Source organism: Herpailurus yagouaroundi, unplaced genomic scaffold (assembly GCF_014898765.1).
Source record: "Herpailurus yagouaroundi ecotype Mexico unplaced genomic scaffold, PumYag 67209, whole genome shotgun sequence".
Taxonomy (NCBI): Eukaryota; Metazoa; Chordata; class Mammalia; order Carnivora; family Felidae; genus Herpailurus; species Herpailurus yagouaroundi.
In genome coordinates, this window is record NW_024420049.1 from 969862 (window position 1) to 992487 (window position 22626).

The 22626-nt window shown below is 38.9% G+C and overlaps 1 protein-coding gene across 1 annotated transcript in view; it reads left to right on the forward strand.

The window, feature by feature from the left end:
• Positions 1-2052: 2052 nt before the first annotated feature.
• Positions 2053-22626, forward strand: part of VAMP7 (vesicle associated membrane protein 7) — a 60890-nt gene continuing 40316 nt past the window's right edge. The window contains exons 1-4 of the mRNA XM_040467138.1: positions 2053-2186; positions 13168-13322; positions 18523-18580; positions 20867-21004. Of these exons, the coding sequence (XP_040323072.1) occupies positions 13177-13322; positions 18523-18580; positions 20867-21004 (342 nt within the window). The 5' untranslated portion in view covers positions 2053-2186; positions 13168-13176. The remainder of the gene's footprint in view (positions 2187-13167; positions 13323-18522; positions 18581-20866; positions 21005-22626) is intronic.

Genomic DNA, 22626 nt, shown 5'->3' on the forward strand with positions numbered 1-22626 from the left:
AATGGCATATCCTGCACGTATTAGATTGGAACCACATGTATAGTGCCTTGTGACCAGTACTATACTTTTGTCATGCTTGGAAAAATACAGAATAATGGAATAGAGGTAACCTGCACAAAATATCTCACCATTTCTCATTTTTTTCCTTTTATTTATCTCCCTGAATATAAACTAAATAAAAGTAAATGCTACTTACCATTACATAAGACCAAATGAAGGAGAACCAATGACAAACACCATGCTTGTTTGATAAATACTTATTGTCCTTGAGTGCTTACTCTCTGCCTCACACTCTTGTTCATTAATCATTGCAACAAACCATGAAGACAGGTGCTATTATTATCCTTATTTTAAAGATGAGAAAACTGAAGCTTGAGAAGTGAAGTATTTGGGAGACAGAATTAGTATGGCTTGATGATTGTATGGATGTGAACTTTGAGGGAGTGAAATCACTCAAAATGATAGCCAGCTTTCTGGTGTGGCAACTGATTGCATGGTTGTGCTGTTCACTGACATGGGATTAGAGGAGAAGGAGGAACAGGTTATGGGAGAGGGGAGAGTAGAAATGTCTTAGGTCAACTGAGGACTATGTTAAGTTTTAAGCACCTGGAAGAGATGCCCATATGTCATCAGGCATTTCAGTCTGGGTTACAGGAGTCTTTTCTGGGCTCCCTATATGTAGGAATCATCAACATACGGATGACAACCAAACCAATGGGAATGGTAAGATCACCCAAGAAACTTGTGAAGAATGAGAAAAGAGTGTAGGATGGAGCACTATAGAACATGAACATTTCAAAGGAAAATGATGAGCTGCCACAGAACTGGGAGGGGAACCGGGAATGCGCACCATCTCAGAGATAAAAGAATAGAGGGTGCTATTAAGTGGATGTTTGTGATCCCCCTTTTTATATGTTGGAGCCCTGCTCCTCAATGTGATGCTAGTTGGAGGTGGTGCCTTTCTAGGTAATTAGGCCAGCAGGGTGGAGCCCTCATGAATGAGATTGGTGCCCTTGTAAGAGATGTGTCAGAGAGCTGATGTCTCTCCATCATGTGAGGATACAGCAAGAAGGCAGCAGTCTGCAAGTAGCAAGCAGGTTCTCGCCAGAACCCAACTGACTGGCATTCCGATATGAAACTTCTCAGTCTCCAGAACTGAGAAATAAATTTCTGTTGTTTAAGCCATCCAGTTTATTATATTTTGTTAAAGAAGTCCATTCTAAGACAGAGGATTTAAAGAAGGAGGAAATAAGCAATGTAAAATCCTGCAAGTTTGAAGTATGGGAATTGTTGAAAAGTGACAATTGTTTTAGCAACACAGTTGAGAATTTTGACTAGAAAAGAGAGGTGGGAAAAAGACCACAGGTTAAGTCTGTGTGTGGTGACAGGTTTGGGGGGTGTGGGATTGAGAAAGGCGACTTTGTAATGTTTTAGAGGAGAGAAATTCTGCCAGTCTTTAAATGCTGATAATAAAGAGGGAATAAACAGTGAGCCGTTGAAGAGTCACGAGACAGAAGGGCTCATCAGTGGAGTTAGACTCTGAGTTGGCAAGACTGGAATACGAATGAAAAGAGGACGGGGGAGCTTAGATCAAAGGAGAGGAGTTATTATTATTACTACTACAAAAGCATGGGAGAAAAAATTGTTGAGGGTCTAAGGAGGTCACAAAATTTCGTGGAGAAAGTAGAGAGTTCCTGTGAGACTAATTCTATTTTATTTGTGAAGTAACAGGAGACGTTAACTGCTGACACTAAGCAGGGAGATGGCGGGGTAAGCTTCGCTCTTCGTTTATCTCGCAGACTCAATACTGGTGGACTCCTTGTGGCCCTTTCCTTTTGTGCGTTCTTTTCTTTTGCCGGAGAATCAGCGCTTGATATTGTTTATGACAAGTTACCTACTAACTGTGCAAAAGACCGGGCTATAAGCCAATTGGAACTACCATTCCCAGAATGCAGTGCGGCTGCTGGGAAGTGTTGGGGATGGGAATGCAGCAGACCCCGCCCCCCAGCCCACTCCCATTGGAGGAGCGCTCACATTCCCAGGAGGCCGCGCGCGGGCGGGGCGCTTTACGCGGAAGCCGGCGGCGTCGGGTCCCAGCCTCCTCTGGGAGCTGGCAATCGGCGGTCCGGCTCTGACTTGCGCCCCTCTGTCCTGAGCCCACGCGCTCTCAGGGGGTGCCCGGACAGGTAAATGGAACGGGGCACGCTCGGCAGGAGGCGGGGAGACGACGGCGGAGGGAGGGTAGAGGTGTGGACTGGAAGGTGCTGGGGTGGATTGAGGAAGCAGTGCAAGGGTGACTTGGGCTTCTCTGATGTCGACGGTTCGAATTGTCGGGTAGGTTCAGTTTTGGCGAAGTGCGTTTTCTGCCTCTGAAAAGGCCTCGATTTAAAGAGTGTCAGAATGCGTCACTTAAGTTGTTACAGGAGGAGGAAAATGTTAACTTTCCCTCAGTTCGTATTCTAAAAGACCTCTCTTGAGTCTTTTGACGACTCGTCTCTACGCCCTTGTTTTGATGACGTCACTTTTCTGCTTCATCTCCTACTTCTGAACTCCTTCGTGGGTTTCTATCCTTCCGCGTGCCGTTTCTTCACCACCCATTGTTGACATTCCTCTTCTGCCTCAGCTCGGATAGGTGCTCTGTATCTCTACCCAGATCTATTTCCACAGCGTCAGACCTGTATGTTGTTATAATTGGCCAATATTTAACAAACTCTGGCCATGTAATGGACACTTCGGTAAATGCTTTATATCTCCCTCTCCCATAACCCCCGCCCCAAACGACCAGTTGTCAAGTCCTTTTCTTTCTGTCTTATTAATTGCTCTCAACTACCTGTATCTCCATTGCCCCACACTTGATCCCAGAGACATGTTTTCCTTTGAATAGCTGTGGCTGAGACCAGACCCATTCATATGTCTAACAAATATTGATTGAACAGCTAATATGTTCTAGATACTCTTACAAGTTCAAAGGATATAGCTAGAAACAAGACATACGAGATTGCTACTCTCATTAGTTCACATGTTTGTGTGTGGGGGGGAGGGGAACAGGAATAATCCAGATGATGTGATGTGGTGGTGGTGGTAGTTAATATAAAATAGAACAGGTTGTTGACTTAGCAGGGTAGGCTTCTATCCTGAGAAAGTCAGAGGGATTGGGTTGGGTTCAGAACATCACCCTGAAAGAATATTTGTAACGCCAAGAAGAATACACCACGTCTGTGACCAGACTCCAGGCTTTTCATAAACACATTTTCCTCTGCCATATCAATATTTGTTCATCATTCTTCTGTCTCCTCTAAGGTTATTACATCAGAATTGGTAGTTTATCTGCCATTGGCTTATTTCCTCCTAAGACCAGGACAGAAGAGTTGGGGATTAGATTAGATTAAGGCAGCTCAACTGCTTTATCTTACTTAAGGAGATAATTTAGTAATCAAAATATCCTTCTTACCAGGTCCTACTGAATATAAAGTTATCTGTTGTTTAAACCAAAACATACTCAGTATTCATTAATTTAACAAATATTTGTGGGAAAAATATATGCCAGGCACTGTGCTGGGCACTGGAAAGCCAGTAATGATAAAATAGACTTTTACCTTTCTTCCAAAGAGAAATAATTTTAACAGTATGTTAATGAAATACTTTTGTAAAAATCTGAGTTACATATATTTTTTCCTTTTCAAATTTTTATTTCTAGTTAACATACAGTGCATTATTTTTTTTAAAAAAATTAATATTTATTTTTGAGAGAGAGAGAGAGAGAGCAGGGGAGGGGCAGAGAGAGGGAGACAAGGAATCCGAAGCAGGCTCCAGGCTCCAAGCTGTCAGCACAGAACCAGACACAGGGCTTGGGCTCATGAACCATGAGACCATGACCTGAGCCGAAGTCGGACACTTAACCAACTGAACCACTCAGGTGCCCCAACATACAGTGCATTTTTGGTTTCAGGAGTAGAATCCAGTGATTCATCACTTAAGTACAACATCCAGTACTCATCATAACAAGCGACCTCCTAATACCCGTCACCCATCGAGCCCTCCCACCTCCCTCCATCAACCCTCAGTTTGTTCTCCTGTCTTTAAGACTCTTATGGTTTGTTTCCCTCTTTTTCCTCCCGCCCCCCCATATGTTCATCTGTTTGTTTCTTAAATTCCACATATGGGTGAAGTCGTATGGTATTGGTCTTTCTCTGACTTATTTTGCTTAGCATAATACCCTCCAGATCCATCCACATTGGTTAATTATTTTGATGGCTGAGTAATATTCCATTGTGTATATATACCACATCTTCTTTATGCTGAGGAAATTCCTAATACACAGGCTGACACCTGTTTTTTTTTTTCTTCACCCAGGTGAAATAATCACAAAACTGTAAGAAATCTGAACAATTGTGTGCATTTTTAGATTATTCACTGGTTATACTTTATTTCATTTATTTGTTTATGTCTTTCTTTCCAATTATACTATGGCTCCCTTGAGTATAGAGGTCCTTTCTTAATGGCCTTCATGCCACCAGTGTCTACTACATTGGTTGCCATATAGTAAACCCTTAGGACATCTGTGTTGAACTGAAATAGAAAAACTATTTGATCCAATCCATTAATTACTTAACTTATACAAGGCCTTCTTTATATAAGGTCATTAGACTTATCCCTAGTCCTTCCCAACCACCAAATGTGGACCATTCCATCTCATCAGGCTAGTTTGCCTTCCCTAATTTGATCTCACTCCTATAGCTTCTCTTGTTCCATAGCTCCCCCCTAGAATGAGTTCCCATCCTTTCCTGAGCACTTTCCATGCCCCTCTCCCATTTAATTTATTGGGCCAATTTAATAGTATAAAAAGGTGGAAAAAATCTAATTGCCATTATGTATTTCCTGTGGAACATTCTACTAATAAACTGTTGCAGGGATTAACATAACACATCCCCTTGCAATAATATAAATAATGATACAGAATGTGTTCTTTTGATTTTACACTGACTATAACCATGGGCTATGTCAGAAGTTAATTCTTCCACTTCTTTTTTGTTTGAACAGTTGCACATCCTTTATTCATAAAACACATTATAGTATCATTTGGTTTCTGCTTGGTTCAGACATATCTTTAAGTATTATTTTCTCCTTAGCCTGAGATAATTGTTAATGTTATTCTGCTACTCTGTCATCTTCAGCATGTCAAGTCTTAATTCTTCAAACAAAAGGTTTTTATTATGCAGATAGATTTCAATTGTAAATTGTTACTGCAAAAGATAAATTATGTCTTTGTAACTGATTAAAAAACACAACAAGAATACAGGAGTTCTTGAGTCATTATTGTCATTATGATTTTAGGATTTGCTAGCCTAAGAGCAGCCAGACACATGCTTCCAAGACATTCAAAATTAGGCACTGTCATTTTAGAGAATTTCTTGGCACTTAGGCCTTCATAATGCAAATGCAGCATGGAATTGTGTGCCATTGCTCGTTTATAAGGTGTATGTGTAGATCCAGAATATTTACATAAATTTTTTGATGTTATCAAAATAAAAATATAGAATTAAAAAATTAGGAGTGCCTGGGTCATTCAGTTGGTTAAGCATCTGACTTTTTTACTTAGGTTATTATCCCACAGTTGGTGAGTTTGAGCCCCACATTGGGCTCTGCTGTCAGCACAGAGCCAGCTTCAGACCCTCTGTCTCCCTCTCTGCCCCTCCTTCTGTCTCTCTCTCTTTCTCAAAAATAAATCAACGTTAAAAAATTTGTCAGAACACATAGACTTGAATGTGAGAAAAATTGACTTGGCCTTTTTCTTTGCTCAGTTCTCTAAAACAGTCTTCAACCTCTACTTGAAGATGCCTCCACTGAGGAGCAGTGTTTGTATTGTTGCTGTGCTATTTTGTTAGCAATTTGTTTTTATTTTTTTATTTTTATTTTTTTTTCTGGATGGGGTATGGGAAGCACTTTGTTTTTAATACAGGTAATCCATTACTTACTAATGGATATATTCCAAAAATTCCTTTTTAAGATTATTTGAAACTTGATGCCTTTTTCTTTATAAATAATGCTATTCAGGACATTTCAGTTGTTATGCCAGCTGGTAACATCTTTTTTTTTTTTTTTTTTTTTTTTTTTTTTCAACGTTTATTTATTTTTGGGACAGAGAGAGACAGAGCATGAATGGGGGAGGGGCAGAGAGAGAGGGAGACACAGAATAGGAAACAGGCTCCAGGCTCTGGGCCATCAGCTCAGAGCCTGACGCGGGGCTCAAACTCACAGACCGCAAGATCGTGACCTGGCTGAAGTCGGAGGCTTAACCGACTGCGCCACCCAGGCGCCCCTACCAGCTGGTAACATCTTACTTAATCTTTAATTTAATGGACTTAAAGACCTTCACAATTTAATAATTCCTCTATAAAAAACTACATCTAGAATTCTCAGTTGGATTCCTCCATAGCATATCTTTTTTTGGAATCCCAGCAACTGAAACAAAAATGACCTTTCCTTGGAATCTTCTAAGCAGTAGAAACAGGTCTGTCTAACTCCAGGCTGTTGGAGGTTGCCCTTATGGCCCATCACCCTAAAGACAGGCCTATAATGTGAGTAAGGAAAGAGGATAACGGTTTCGGAGAGAAGTGGGAGGCAAGTTGGGATGATGTGAATACATGTAGAAGAGAGAGTAGGAATGATTGGGGGGAACAGTGAGTTTCTAAGATGTTTTGTGTCCTCAAAAATGACGTGTTGAATCTTGACCACTGGTACCTATGAATGTGACTTTATTTGGAAATGATGGTCTTTGCAGAGATAATTAAGATGTAAGTTAAAATGAGGACTTACTGGAATAGGTGTCCTAATAAGAAAAGACACAGAGACTGCTGTGTGAAGACATGGGTACACATGGAGAATGCCATATGACTATGGAGGCAGAGATTGAAGTGCTGCATTAAAAGGCAAGGAATGCGAAGGATTGCCAGCAAACTGCGAGAAGCTAGGAAGAGATAAGATTCTCCCCTACACATTTCAGAGGGAGCCTGGCCCTGCCAACATCTTGATTTTGGGCTTCTGGCCTCCAGAAGTAGGAGACAGTAAATTTCTCTTGTTTTAAGCCTTTGCAGCTTTTGATACTTTGTCAAGGAAGCCACAGGAAACTCATACAGGACTCTTAGCAGGAAGGAAGTAGAATTGGGATAACGGCTCTGGGACCCAGAAAGGAATGAGAAAGAGAACTGTGTTGAGACAGGGCTTTCCTTTATATTTCATCATTGGGTTTTTTTCCCCTTCTCTTTTCTCTCTGGCTTATCTTTTTCATTTTTTTCTTGAATATTATATTTATATAGCATGTTAGGATTTATTAGACATTCACATACTGCTAATAATTAGCAGAGCCAGGTTTTCTCACTTTAAATGCAGTATTCTTTTACAGCTGTTTCTATTATCCCAATACTCATGAAGACATTACAGGTTCAGGGGTGCCTGGGTGGCTCAGTCGGTTAAGCGTCCAACTTCGGCTCAGGTCATGATCTCACAGTTCTTTAGTTAGAGCCCCGCGTTGCGCTCTGTGCTGACCGCTCACAGCCTGGAGCCTACTTCAGATTCTGTGTCTCCCTGTCTCTCTACCAGTCCCCTGCTCACACTCTGTCTCTCTCTCTCTCTCTCTCAAAAATAAATAAATGTTAAAAAAAAAAAAAAGACATTACTGGTTCAGGTGATGGGGATTAAGGAATGCACTTGTGAGCACTGGGTGTTCTATGTAAGTGTTGAATCACTGAATTGTACACCTGAAACTAATTTTACACTATGCTTTAACTAAACTGGAATTAAAAACTTAAAAAGATTGGGGCTCCTGGGTGGCTCACTCAGTTAAGTGTTTGACTCTTGATTTTGGCTCAGGTCATGATCTCAGTCATGAGACTGAGCGCCACGTCAGGCTCTGTGCTGGGCCTAGAGCCTGCTTAAGATTCTCTCTCTCCCTCTGCCCCCCCCCCACCCCCACATGCATGCTCACTGTCTCTAAAAAATGAAAAAAAACTGAAAAAGACATTAAAGATTCTATTGCAAGAGAGTTACAGTGGGGGAAGATGAGACTTGATAATAGGTGAGGTTTTTAACAGTCTAGAAGAGAGTAAGAAATTCCTATTATTGACACATGAGAAGAAAGTAAAAATTTCTGTGGCTGTGTACCTGATGTTTAACAGACATTTGTTCCTAATTATATTCCAAATAATGCACTCCCTGTTCTAGGTGACTGTACTTCATGTAAACTTCAAGGCTGCTGTCACGTTCTAAGTCTTCTTTTTTTAATGTTAAATGTTCCTAGTTTCTCTAGCCATTCTTCAAATGTTAGCATGTCCAGGTTCCTTAACCATAATGTTGCCCTTCCGTCCAATCTTGAAATACCATACTCAGAGTTGAGTTCAGTATTCCACATGTATTCTAACCAGCACAGAGTATAATGGTAATAGTACTTTAAAAGATCAAGACACTGTTTCTTAATATAATTTAGGATTATGTAAGCATTTTAAGCAATTACCTGATGTCAGTTCATAATGAACTTCTGGTCCACTAAGACAGTAGACTTTTTGTATTGTTGCCAAATTGAGTTTACTTCTTGAAGCTGCTAAGGGACTGAAGCTGCTACTTTTTTATCTGTCTCATGGACCATATAATTTCTTGTCTCTGTTTCTCTTTGTGGTTTTGTTCCATTCTACTACATATCTCTTTGACTAATGACTTGCTTCTCTATTGAATTTTAGTGGCTCTTTTACAGTCTCCCTACTATGCATCAGTGAACACAGGTAGTAGCTGACACTTGTTCCTTCTTGAAGCTTGCTTTCCCTTTGGCTTTCAGGCCACCACACTCTTCTGGCTTTCCTCTGACTTTCTCAGTTGGTCCTCCTCAGTCTTCTTTGTGGGTCTCTGTTCATCTACTTTTCTCTCAACTATTTGTTGTGCCGTGAATTTTGTCTTTGGTTTTCCCTTAACTTTGGTTGTGCCTTTGTTTTTGTTTTTGTTTTTTTTCTATATGCAATGTCTTCAGCAAATAAATCATGTTTAAAATAACAGGTGTAGATGAGCTCTTCTTGGGATGAGAGCGTAGAACTAATACCCATGGAAAGTCAACATTTAGAAGTTAGCTAGAAGAGGAGGGCTCAAAAAGAAAACAAGGAGCATCCAGACATGTAGGAGTGTCTCAAGAAGGAGGGTTAGTCAGCAATGTTGACTGTTCCTAAGAGGTCAAGTAAGTGATAATAGAGAAGTGTCCACTGAATTTTGTCGCATAGAGGCTGTTGATGATCTTAGCAAGCATGGTTTTGTGGACTCTTTAGGGCAAAACCCAGATTATAGTAAGTTGAAGAGGTAAGAACTAGAGAAGCAGAGATAGTGTGTAGATTGTGATTTTAAGAAGTGAAGCAGTACCTGAGGCATGTTATAGGGTCAGTTGAGGCTTTTAGGATCAAGGGATATAATATACAAGAAAGTGATTTGGAAATTGTAACTTGATACATATGTGTAAAGAGAAATCCAGAAAGGGGATGATGGCGAAGGACACAACCCGAGGGAATACCCTTATTTAGAGAGTGGAGTGAAGAAGAGACCCTGGAGGTGTTTAGCTCAAGTGACAGATGAGTGCTTCTTCTCTGTATGCTGTCTTTTAGTGTGAGATTCCAGGAAGGAGTCTCAGGATTCCCTGACCTCAAGCATTTTTATGGTCTGTTGCTGTATTTCACAAAATATCGTTGTGTGAATCACCTGCATCCAGACAGGCTTGTCTTAAATACGTATTTCCATGGTGTCACCTCAAGCCTACTGAATCAGAATTTCAGGTGATGATGCCAAGAATTTGAATTTTTAATAGTGACTCATTCTTCTGCCCAGGATAACTCATTAACCTACATTTTAAGAACCACTGGCCTGTTGGATGAAACTGAACATGTTAACAAAAAACATTAAGTTGAAGAGTTAGAATAGAAAAGTACTTTGTCATCTCTTTTTATAAATTTATTCTATAGATAAGAGAAATGAGGAAGTTACATGGAAAAAATAGTACAAATTCATTATATGAGAAAAATAGACCTAAACTCATGCTGTATATTGTTTTAGAAATGTTTTGTTTATGAAAGACCTTACCATAATTTATAGAGCCATTCCTCTTATAGGAGGTTTGGGTTGTTTCCAGTTTGTTTCTATTATGGATGATGCCTTTAAAGTAGAGGCACTACATAGTTTGGGATAAGAGTGTGGGTTCTAGAACCATACCACCTGGGTTTAAATTCCAGCTGTTACCACTTACTAGCTCTGTAATTTTGGGAAAACTGTGTAAGTCATCTATACTTCAGTTTGCTCAGTTTAGTATAAGTATCATAATAGTGTATAATTTAATTGATGAAAGGATTGAGTGAGTTAATAATTGTAAAGTGTTTAAAATGGTCTCTGGCACACAGTAAACACTTAGTAAATATGAGCTATTTTTATTGTTATTATGTATTCTTTGTGAATCTAGAGTCAAACTTCTGTTGAACTATTTTCTTTTTTTTTTTTTTAATTTTTTTTTCAACGTTTTTTATTTATTTTTGGGACAGAGAGAAACAGAGCATGAATGGGGAGGGGCAGAGAGAGAGGGAGACACAGCATCGGAAACAGGCTCCAGGCTCCGAGCCATCAGCCCAGAGCCCGACGCGGGGCTCGAACTCACGGACCGCGAGATCGTGACCTGGCTGAAGTCGGACGCTTAACCGACTGCGCCACCCAGGCGCCCCTGTTGAACTATTTTCTTAGGATAAATTTTCAGGATGGGATTACTGCATATGTGGAATTTAAGAAACAGAACAAAGAAAAAAGGAGACACACAAAAAACCAGACTGTTAAATACAGAGAACAAACTAGTGATTGTCAGAGGGTGGTGGGGGGGTGGGGGTTGAGTGAAATAGATAAAGAGGATTAAGAGTACACTTATGGTGATGAGCACTGAGTAATGCACAGAATTGCTGAATTATTATATTATACACCTGAAACTAATATAACACTGTTAATTGTGCCTCAGTTAAAAAAAGGATGAAACACCTCTATTTATGTCCCTTTGCTTATTTTCAAGTGGTGATATCTGATTGTGTTGTATAATTTGTAAATGCACCCTATCAATGTGTGTGTGTGACATACATTACGTTGTATACACACACATGTACATATTTGGTGTATCTCTATATGTCTATGCATATCAACATGGTTTAGGGTCGTAAGTTTGTACAAGACTGTGACCTTTTTGTTAAGCCTGTTTTTAAGTGTCTTACATTAGTGTTAGTGTTATTGACCTTGGTCAGTACTGTTTCCAGGTACACAAACAAATGGAAAGGTACCCTGTGCTCATGGATTGGAAGAATTAATATTGTTAAAATGTCCATACTACCCAAAGCAATTTTCAGATTCAGTGCAATCCATATCAAAATAGCATTTTTCACAGAACTGGAACAAATAGTCCTAAAATTTGTGTGGAACCACGAAAGACCCTGAATAGCCAAAGCAATCTGAGAAATAAGAACAAAGCTGGAAGTATCACAATCCCCGATTTCTAGATATATTACAAAGCTGTAGTGATCAAAACAATATGGTATTGGCACAAAAATAGACACATGGATCATTGGAACAGAATAGAGAGCCCAGAAATAAACCCACAATTATGTGGTTAATTAAACTTCAACAAAAGAGGTAAAAATAAACAATAGGGAAAAGACAGTCTCTTCAACAAACGATGCTGGGAAAACTGGACCACTGTCTTACACCATACATAAACTCAAAATGGATTAAATACCTAAATGTGAAACATGAAACTGTAAAACTCTTAGAAGAAAAATAGGCAGTAATTTCCTTGACATCAGCTTTAGCAACATTTTTTTCTAGATATGTATCCTGAGGCAAGGGAAAAAAATAAAAAATAAATTATTGGGACTACGTCAAAATAAAAACCTTCTGCACGGCAAAGGAAACTACTGACAAAACTAAAAGGCACCCTACTGAATAGGAGAAGATACTTGCAAATGATAGGTTCATGAGCGATTAATATCTAAAATATACAAAGGACTTACATAACTCAACACCATAAACCCCAAATAATCCAATTAAAAAGTGGGCAAAGGATTTGAATAGACATTTTTTCAAAGAAGACATACAGATGGCCAACAGACACATGAAAGGAAGCTCAACATCGCTAACATCAGGGAAATGCAAATCAAAACCACAATGAGATATTATCTCATTCTTGTCAGAATGGCCGCTATCAAAAAGACCAGAAATAAGTATTGGCTAGGATGTGGAAAGAAGGGAACCCTTGTGCACTGCTGGTGGGAATGTAAATTGATGCAACCACAATGGAAAATAGTATGGAGGTTCCTCAAAAAATCAAAAATAGAAATGCCATATGATTCAGTAATTTTACTAGATATTTACCCAAAGAAATCAAAAACATTAATTTCAATGGGTGTATGTTCCCCTATGTTTATTGCAGTATTATTTACAATAATAAACATACAGAAGTAACCCAAATATCCATTGGTAAATGAATGGATAAAGATGTGGTGTACACACACACACACACACACACACACACACACACACAGGAATATTATTACTCAGGCATAAAAAAGAATGAGCCATTGCCATTTGCAACAACATAGATGGACCTAGAGAGTATTATGCTAAGTGAAATAAGTCAGAAAGACAAATGTATGATTTCACCTACATGTGGAATGTAAAAAAACATGCATTAAAAAACCCCAAAAAGCAGAATCGGATGTATAAAAGCAGAGGACAAACATGGTTGCCAGAGGGGAGAGGGGTGGGCAAAAAGAGGTGAAGGGGAGTGGAAGATACAGGCTTCCAGTCATGGAATCGATGTCATAGGAATAGAAGGTATACCATAGGGATTATAGTCAATATGTTGTAATAGTTTTGCATGGTGAAAGATGGTAACTACACTGTGGTGAGCATAGCATAACTTATAGAATTGTCAAATCACTATGCTGTATACCTGGAACTAATGTAATATTGTGTGTCAACTATACTTCAATTAAAAAAAATAAATGAGTATTGAAAAAATACTGGTCTTGGGTAGGTGTTGGTATATGATAGTTTTCTTTTGAAAGATAATGTCAAAGAAATATTCTAAGTTTTGTGTGTCTTTTTTCCTTTTGATAGATTGAAGCCATGGCCATTCTTTTTGCAGTTGTTGCCAGGGGAACAACTATCCTTGCCAAACATGCTTGGTGTGGAGGAAACTTCCTGGAGGTGACAGAACAGATTCTGGCTAAGATACCTTCTGAAAATAACAAACTAACGTACTCACATGGCAAGTGAGTTCTGCTCTGCATGGGTAGAGGGTGAAAGAAGTAAATTGTATTATAATCAACATAGTAGAAAACTGGAAAACAAGGTTCTTGGTGGATAGTTTAAATAAGCTGACAGAACAATAACCTTTACCAACTTAGAAAATGGTTTGCTTCTATTCATTATAAATTTAAATTATTCTATTGAAGTTATATTACTATTTTAAAGAAAGATATGGCAATGTTACTTGTAAAAATGACTTTGCTATAGAACTCTAGGATATGTGCAACATGGAACAGATAAGAGAGATGGTATTCCTTTGTTCATTCTTTCAGTAAATATTTACTGAGCACTTGACTGACTATTGCCAGGCACTGGGCTTGGTGCTGGGGATACAACAAGAAATCACACAATATTTGCCCTCATAGAGGTTAGAGTTTAATGGAAGAGAAAGTCAAATCCATAGATAATTGAAGTAGATGGTGGGAGGTAGCAGGTAGGGAGATCACATTCTAGATAGAACGAACAGCTGGTAGAGAAATATGGAGTCATGAGATCATAGGGCATGTGTAGGGAACTGCAGGTGGTATTCTGTGACTGGTACCCAGCCTGGTGAAAACAAAGCTAAGAGATAGGTAGAAGAGAAGTCATATAGGGCCTCATAGGCCATGTTAAGAGACGGGACTTTACTCTGTGGGCCATGGAAAGGTGTTGAAGGTTTTCAGCTGGGTGTGACATGGTCAGGTTTTGCTTTAGAGTCTGGTGGGCAGTTGGAGAATGGGTTGGGGAGGGCACAGATGGGAAGTCTTAGTAATCAGATAAAAAGTGCCTCCACCTTCCTCATCAGTACTTAAAAAAACTTTTGTTATTTAACTCATCTTGATTTCCTTAGTTCTTATCTCAGAAGGAGGTTCTTATTGCTTTCCAGAGCTACCTCCTTGTATAATTTAGGACCTACTCTAAATCACTGTAAGAGAGATACCCCAAATTATGGTGTTACTTAAATGAGGTATCCCAGAGATGAGTGCTTCCAGGCTGGTGGGGTGGCTCTGTCCTTTACAGTTAGTGTCTTTGATTAGCTGTGGCCAGGGCAGCTCCTTTAGTCTTGTTAACTCCCTGCACTTGCCCAGTGTTTTTAAAGGCCAAGTCCAGAAGTAGGCCGATGTTTTATTGTTCAGAAGTTTCTGCTTACGTTTTATTTTTCTCTACATAGTTATGTAGCTAACCTAGCTAGAAGGGAGGTTAGAATGTGTCCTTTATAGCTGTGCAACTGTATGTTCAGCTAAAATTCTATTGCTCTAGAAGTTAGAGGATATTAGGAGACAACTTGTGCAGTCTTCCATTCTGCTCTTTTGGGCCACTCAAATATCTGTGTGTACTTTCCTTTCAAACCTAGAACACGTATCCTCTCTGCAGGAGATGGCCCGAAAGACTCCTGGTCACTGTCCAGCTCAGAGAGTCTGGGTGACATGCAGTCTTCTCCATCAGGCCCAGGTGTGGCTCCTGTGACCTACTGACCATAAACTAAAAGAGAAGTCATATGTTCCCCCTGCTCCCCCTGCCAACCCAATAGACAATTGTAGAAGAAGAACAACATCACCACAGTGGAAGTTACAAACTCCAATTTAGAAAAGGGAACAATGAGAAACACGTAGAGGTCACTGCTTCCCAGCAGTGTTCAAATAACTACTTTACAGCCATTTCAAAGACTTCCTGTTCTGATCCTAGAGTGGTTAGTGGTTCTGCTTTATTGGAAGAACTCCCTTGTCTTTTCTCCCTGAATCTTGGCTTTGTTCTCCACGAGGCTCTTCCTGGTCCGTTATCATCTGGCCACATCCAAAATGGGTGCTCTTTAGAGAGTGTGTCATCTTTGGGAACTATACAGGTTTTGTAGTCTGCTGCCCGCTGGTATAGTTTACCGGTCCAGACGTGGTCTTAGGGGTCAAGTGATCCCAGTTTCTTGTGAGTCTGGCTTTATAATTTTGTCAGACTTATTAGGCTTGTGGTCTCTGTGTTCCGAGTCAGTTCTCAGGAAAATGCCCAGGAAAAGCACATTCAGACCTTCTAGAGGCAAGACTGGGAAGTAGGGGATATACCTTCCACTCGCAGTTTATCAACCAGAATTTAGTCACATAGCCATATCTAACTACAAGGGAAGCTAGAGTATGTAATCCAGTGAAAATATGGTTATAGTACAAGAAGGAAACATTATGCACCTGCCATGCCTCCCCACCTGCTTCCTAATCTACCCCTGCCCAGTATTCTCTAGAGTGAGGCTCCATCACTGAGTTTTTTCCTTTTAATCTTCTGTCTTAGTTTCTTTCTTATAATCATGTTCCATCATCTCTATTAAAAATATCTTTAACTATTGTACACCAGAAGAAAAAAGTCCATTTTTTTACTGTATTACAACCATTTCTGCCTGAATCTGATCTTCCTCTTGCTATTTCTTTCTTCTTTAACAACATCACCAGTCATTCAGTTGGCTAAGCCTAAAATTTAAGAATCGTATTTGACTTTCTCACCAAATCGTTGCCATTCTCCTACAAGACATTTTTCAATCCATTCCATTTCCTCTGTCCCCACTTGTCATAGTGGTAGTTTAGGCCTTTATTGTTTTTCATTTTTAATAGCTTCCTCCTAACCATTCGGCTTCTGGTTGCTCCTTCCTTTAATCTGTTTTGCATATTCCTGTGATTGCACTTTCTGGCTTAAAACCCATTGCTTTTAGAGTAAAGGCCAAACTCTGCCTTCACAATTTTGTCCATTCCTGACCTTTCTACCCTTATCTCCTTAGGACTCCTTGCCATACCCTGTCCTAGCTGTGTTATTCCCGGCTTTGTTATATATGTATATATATATTTTTTTCATGCTTTTGGACTGTCTTCCTCCTCCTAGCCCCCCTGGTAAACTTTTGCTAATTTTACAGGTCCCAGATGAACTATTTTCTTCATTATTACTTTAGTCCTAAAAGGGCAGTTCTGATCATGTCCCTTTTCTTCAGCACTTACTCTGTGCAGTCGGTAAAGTTATTAATGAGACTAGGAAGATTCTTCAAGATCTGCCACTGCTTCCTTCTCTGGTCTCATCTGTCACTACTTTAGCCTTTGGTTTTGTTCTCCAGCCATACTCAGCTATTTTCATTTCAGTGCTGGGTTTTTTCTCTCTTCCTATTCTTTGCAGCAGCTATTACCTTTTACTGGAAAATGTTTATCTTTTTTAAAAATCTGACTTTGTCTTTCTGAGCTTTGATATTTCCTTTTCTAGAAACTCTGAACTCCAAGACCAGACCAAGTGCCTCCCTTTTGCTTGTCTCCATAGCATCCTTTGTTTATTCATATTGTAGCACTTAGCACTCTGTATCATAATTGCAATCTTTTTTTTTGTCTCTGTCCCCTGACGGTAGGCTCCTCGGTGGCAGGGACCATGCCTTGTAACTTTTTGTGGTCTTTGCACCAAGTTACTCCCTAATGTGGTTTAGGAGAAACAAATTTTGTGGGGAAACTGATGACTTCCATTTTGAACATTGTGTTTAAGTTGTCACTGGTATGTCCAGTTGGGTATGTCTAGTAGACAGTAGTGTATGTAAGCCTGGAGCTCAGGAAGTAGGTCAGATCTAGATGTGAGAATCATCATCATAATTGTGGTAGCTGAAAACAAACAACAACGAAACATGACAGTGGATGCCACCATCCAGGGAGTGTGTGAGAAAAGAGCAGGGAGCTGAAGATGCTGGAAGACATCAATAGAGAGGGAAAGAGACTACCACATTAACCAGGCAAGCCTGGTGTTAGGAAATCTAGTGGAGAGAAAACACTTTTCAGAAGAAGGAAGTGGTCAACACTACCATGTTTCAGAGAGAGCCACTGGACATGGCGATGTGGAAGCCATTGATGGGATTGATGTGAACGGTTTTAGAGTAGTGGAGGAAGACATTTTGCCTGAGTTCCCCATACCTCCTTGTTATTCATATTAAGCTTCTATATGGACATTAAAAGTATAATTCAAGAGGTACTCCTATCTATCCACTTGCCCAAGGTAAAATCCAGGAGGCAAAATTGAGTTATCCCTCTGCTTCACTTCCAATAGCCAGTTGTCAAGTTCTGTTCTATTTCTTCTCTTTTCTTTTCCATTGCCCATAGTACTTTAGTTTATTTCCCTCCTCATTTGCTTACCTGCTTTACTACAGCAGTCTCCTGTCAGGTCCTCCTTTCAGTCTGTTTTCCGTGTTCTAGCCAAAACATCCCTTTACGTGGCCGATCTTACCACATTCTCCTCAGGCTAAAACCCTCTGATGCTTGTTCATTACTCTGGGGATAAAGCATAGTGAGGTTGTAACGTATTCTATAACCTAGTATTTGCTTACTTCCATAGCCTCATCTGTGCAGCCAAATTATCTTTCCATTTCATACTCTAGTCATGTGGACTCTAGTCATGTGGACTCTTTTGACTTTACTAAACCCATTATGTGCTTTTTTTTTTTTTATTTATCTCCAAGCCTTTATGTTTATTGGTTTTCTACTCTGGAACACTCTGTTTGCTCTTTACCTTGCCATCTCTTACTTACTATTCAGGTCTTGGCTTACACATCACTTGCTCCAGGATGTCTTTCCCGTTACCCTCTGCTAAACTCTGTAGGGGTCTCCTTTATGTTGCCAGAGCACCGTGTACTGCCTCTCCTCATCCTATTTTACCATGTTGCTCTGTAATTCCCTGCACTGTGATCTTGGTGTAGGCGGGGACTGATGGTTTTGCCTATTTGTATCCTCAGCACCCAGCCCAGTAACTGGCTCCAAGTAGATGCCAAACAAATGTTAATGTTGAGTGTTTGGTAGAAAAAGTGTTTGCTTTGAGATCGTAAAAGAAGGCAAGGAAGACCGGATAACCCATTGGAGGTTAATCTTAATGATGTGTCCCTCCTAAGATGTCATCCCTTGTTCAGGCCTTAAGAGTCCAGTTGTGCTTTTGCAGCTGTCATTTTAATAGGTAATGTGCATACTGTTGTGCTATGTAGTTAAGGTAGAGACTTTCTTTTAATGTGTTATTTATTCTTATCAGTTTGACTTGAGAGAAACAGGTGTATAGGGGAGGGGGAGAGGGAGAATAGATAGTATCGGTAAATGGTATGTTCACATTGGCAGTACTAAATTTGCTTATACATAGAAGATGGAAGTGAAAGCAATGTTGCTCATAACCACAGTAAGTTTTATATCTTTTATCCTACAGTTATTTGTTTCATTACATCTGCCAAGACAGGATTGTATATCTTTGTATCACTGATGATGTAAGTAACTTGAAGACATGTTGCTATTTAAGTATGTATACTGTTAATAGAGTCAGTTCTTAATTATCTATATTTATGGTAGGTAAACATGATGTGAATATAAGTGTCCATAGATACATTTTTTTCTATACTTTGCATTTATCATATGGAGCAGCAAATGACAAGAAGAGGTGATGTCTGGGTACATGCATATCAGCTCAGTTTTGGTAGAGTTTTAGCTTAACTAATTTCTTGCAGCTTCTACATTTATCCTATTGTGCAGTGAGAATTGGTCTTCATAATCGTGACTTTTTTGTATCCAGTCCAAAATTTATTTATCTGAAATATTAAATAGGTTATTTTATTCAATCAATAATGAATTTTTTAATGTATATAGACTTTCAGAAAACAAAATCACAGTATATCATAATCAGTTTTGTAGACCTGTAGTTCACATTGGTAGGCTGTTTTTAGAGTTTGTAGGTTCTAGACCAAAATGCTCAGTAACTTAACAATGCCATCAAGGTCATTTCTCTCTCCTCTGCTATCCTTGGTGTCAGCTTCTTCCTAGATACATTTCCCTATGGTTGCATGCAGCCACATGCTTACTTATTTTGTATTCAGAGAAGAGGGACTATGTCTTCTCAAATCTCTTATTGTAAGAATGAGGGAAGTTCTCCAAAGCACACTGTCCTCTCTCCCTGCTTTCGAAGTGAACTTCTTTTCATGTCTTATTGGCTAGGAGTAGGTTACATACTAATTTCTAAATTGATCAATGACAAGAGGCATGGAATTGGCATGATTGCCATAGGTCAGGGTTTAATCTTTACTGTGCCACAGACTCCTTTGACACTCATAGGCCCCTCCTAGGATGTTTTTAAGTGTATGAAATACGTTATTATAAACAAAACCAATTATATTGAAATACAGTATTCAGAGTATTTTAAAAATTGATAGAGTAATGTATATGCTTCTTTATGAATTTGTTAAGTAACAAGATCTAGTCAGAGGTCTAATGACTAATAATAATTTTGAAATGGCGATGATATAAATGAGATTTTGAGATATCTATAACTAATGGTATGTGAAAAAAAGATTTCTGTTGGTGACAGAGTGACAGATACTGTTTGGTACTGTTTTGGTTTGTTACCTACACTCAGATTTGAAATTTAAGTTAAAACTTACTGAAAATAATGTCATTTTTCTTTCTATTCAAGTACATGGACCCCTTGAATTCGGACCATTGACCCCAGCTTACGAACCCTTGGCATAGACTAATAATCATCTTGGGTGAAATGGAGATGAGTGTCAACCATAGTGACCATCACAATGATTTTTATCCCTGGTTTCACAGTAGTTTTTTGTTTTTTTTTTTTTATTTTAGAGAGAGAGGGGGCACGAGGGGTGAGAGGGGCAGAGAGAGAATCTTAAGCAAGCTCCATGCTCAGTAAAGAGCCTGATGCAGGGCTCGATCCCATGACCCTGGGATCATGACCTGAGCCAAAATCAAGAGTTGGATGCTCAACCAACTGAGCCACCCAGGCGCCCCATTGTTTTCTAAAATTATTTTTAAAATCCAGCTATATCTGAAATTGCTCATTGGCTAGGAGTAGGTTACATACTTATTTCTAAATTGATCAATGACAAGAGGCATGGAATTGGCACGATTGCCATAGGTCGGGGTTTAATCTTTATTGGAATAGATGAGAAATATCACTAAATTTGGGTTCATCAGAGTTGAGTGTTCTGTTTCTTGAGTTGTAATTTTATACATATGTAAATACTTTTTGGCTGGGACCAGACAAGAGTACATCACTTGATCTTTTCAAGTGTACCATCACTACTGAAAAAACCCAATTCAAAGTATTTATCAGTAGTGTTATCTTTGTGTGTGAAAGACTGCAGTATTATTATGGATTTATTAAGCATCTTCTTGTGCTGGGCCTTCTTATTAGATGCTGTGAAAGATATGAAGGAAGTAAAGCCCAATTCTTGCTCTCAAGAAGCTAACTTAGATCCTGTTATCTTTAGTAGGAAGTAATCAAACATTTGAATTGGACTCTCAGCTCTTTCTTTTACTAGTTGTTTAATATTTAGATTGGACTTTCAGCTCTTTTACTAGTTGTTTGACCTTTGGCAAGTTACCTTTTCAGAGCCTTTGTTTCCTTATTGTAAAATGAGGTCAGTGCTAGTTCCTCTTCATGGAATCATTGCTCAGTAATGTTAGCTGTTCTTATGGTTGTTGTTAATCATCCATATCATCTTTGTTTACTTTCTGATGTGAACTCTGTGTTGGTCTCTTTTCAGGATTTTGAACGTTCCCGAGCATTTAATTTTCTGAATGAGATAAAGAAGAGGTTCCAGACAACATATGGTTCAAGAGCACAGACAGCACTCCCATATGCCATGAATAGCGAGTTCTCAAGTGTTTTGGCTGCACAGCTGGTAAGATATTTTTAGGATGTAGTATTTTGATTCCTATCTTCTTTATTACCTTAAGGCACTTTGAATAAAGGAGACCTTGACCTGCAAATATATTTTTCTGATTTTGCCATTAAATGTGAACATAAGAAAACTTACCAGATAGAAAAATTTTAAATAACGTGATATTCTCTATTCTAGTGTTCAAAGTATCTGGGAATGGGGAAGGACATTAAATATCATCTACTTTAGCTACCTGTCTAGTGCATAAATCCACTAATATGCCAAATGGCCTCTTTAACTCATACATTAACCTTCTACCCTCCCATGAGGCAATTGTAATTTTTGAACAGCTCAACTTAGTCATTTTCAAGTCTGCTGATCTATATGAATACCTAATCATCAGCTCGGTGAAGTTTTGCATATATATACACCTGTGAAATACCACCCTTTCCAAGATATATCTCCATTACTCTAAAAGTTCCTGATGTCCCTTTGCAGTCAGTCCCCTCCCCCACACTCTGCCACAGGCACCCTATGCTCTATTTTCTGTCACTATAAATTAGTTTTGTCTTTTCTAGAATTTCCTGTAAAGGGAATTATACATTATGTACTCTCGTGTGTCTTGCATGCTCCGTGTAAAGCTTTTGATACTCATTCATGTTGCATAAATAAGTAGGTCTCTTTTTTGCTGAATAGTATTGTATGCATATACCACAATTTGTAATAAATCATCAAACTTTTTTCCAAAGTGGTTGTACCATTTACATTCCCACCAGCAGTTCTAGTGTTTCTACATTCTTGCCAATGCTTGCCATAGTCTATCTTTTTAATTTTAGTCATCCTGGTGGGTGTGTGGTGATATTTCATTGTGGTTTTAAGTTACATTTCCCTGATGACTAATGATGTTGAGACCTTTATAAATGCTTCCCTTTTATCCATGAAAGTATTTGAGTGCAAAGACATATGTTCTATGATTATGTTGTGAATGAGAGAAAAAAGAATTATTATAATTGAATGCGTTCCTTTTCACTTCTCCTTTAAGTGTTTTTTTAAATATTCTTTTTGAGTATTACACTTATAAATATGCATTCTTCTGGGGATGAAGTTCCTTTATATAGTTATAAATCTTTATTCAGTCAGTTCATTTGTTTCATACTTCCCACTAGAAAACAATCAAATATATGAAACCATGTAAAACATCACCAACCAGAAATATACCAATGCACAGTCAAAGGTAAATAGGGGGAACTGGCAGCAAAACTTTCAACTTAGCCAGTTCATCATTAGCTCCAGATCTGTGGGTGACCTATGAATGAATCTGTGCCAGGATTGTTATCTACAGATGGAGATAATAATAAAAGCATCTTCATCATGGAGTTTTTGGGTGGATTAAATAATGTTTCTTCTTTGAAGCATTTAGCATGGTAAAGTGACCAGAATATTGTATATTAAGCACTCCATGGATAGCTATGGATAATAATTTCAAAATGTATACTATTGGAGAGAGGAGCGGTAGTGGGTCTAGCAGTGAGGAGGTGCTGGGCGTAGGGAAGAGTGAGGGAGGAAAAAAAAAAAATATATATATATACACACACATATGTGTGTATATATATATATACTATTATCAGTGTCTTAGATTTCTA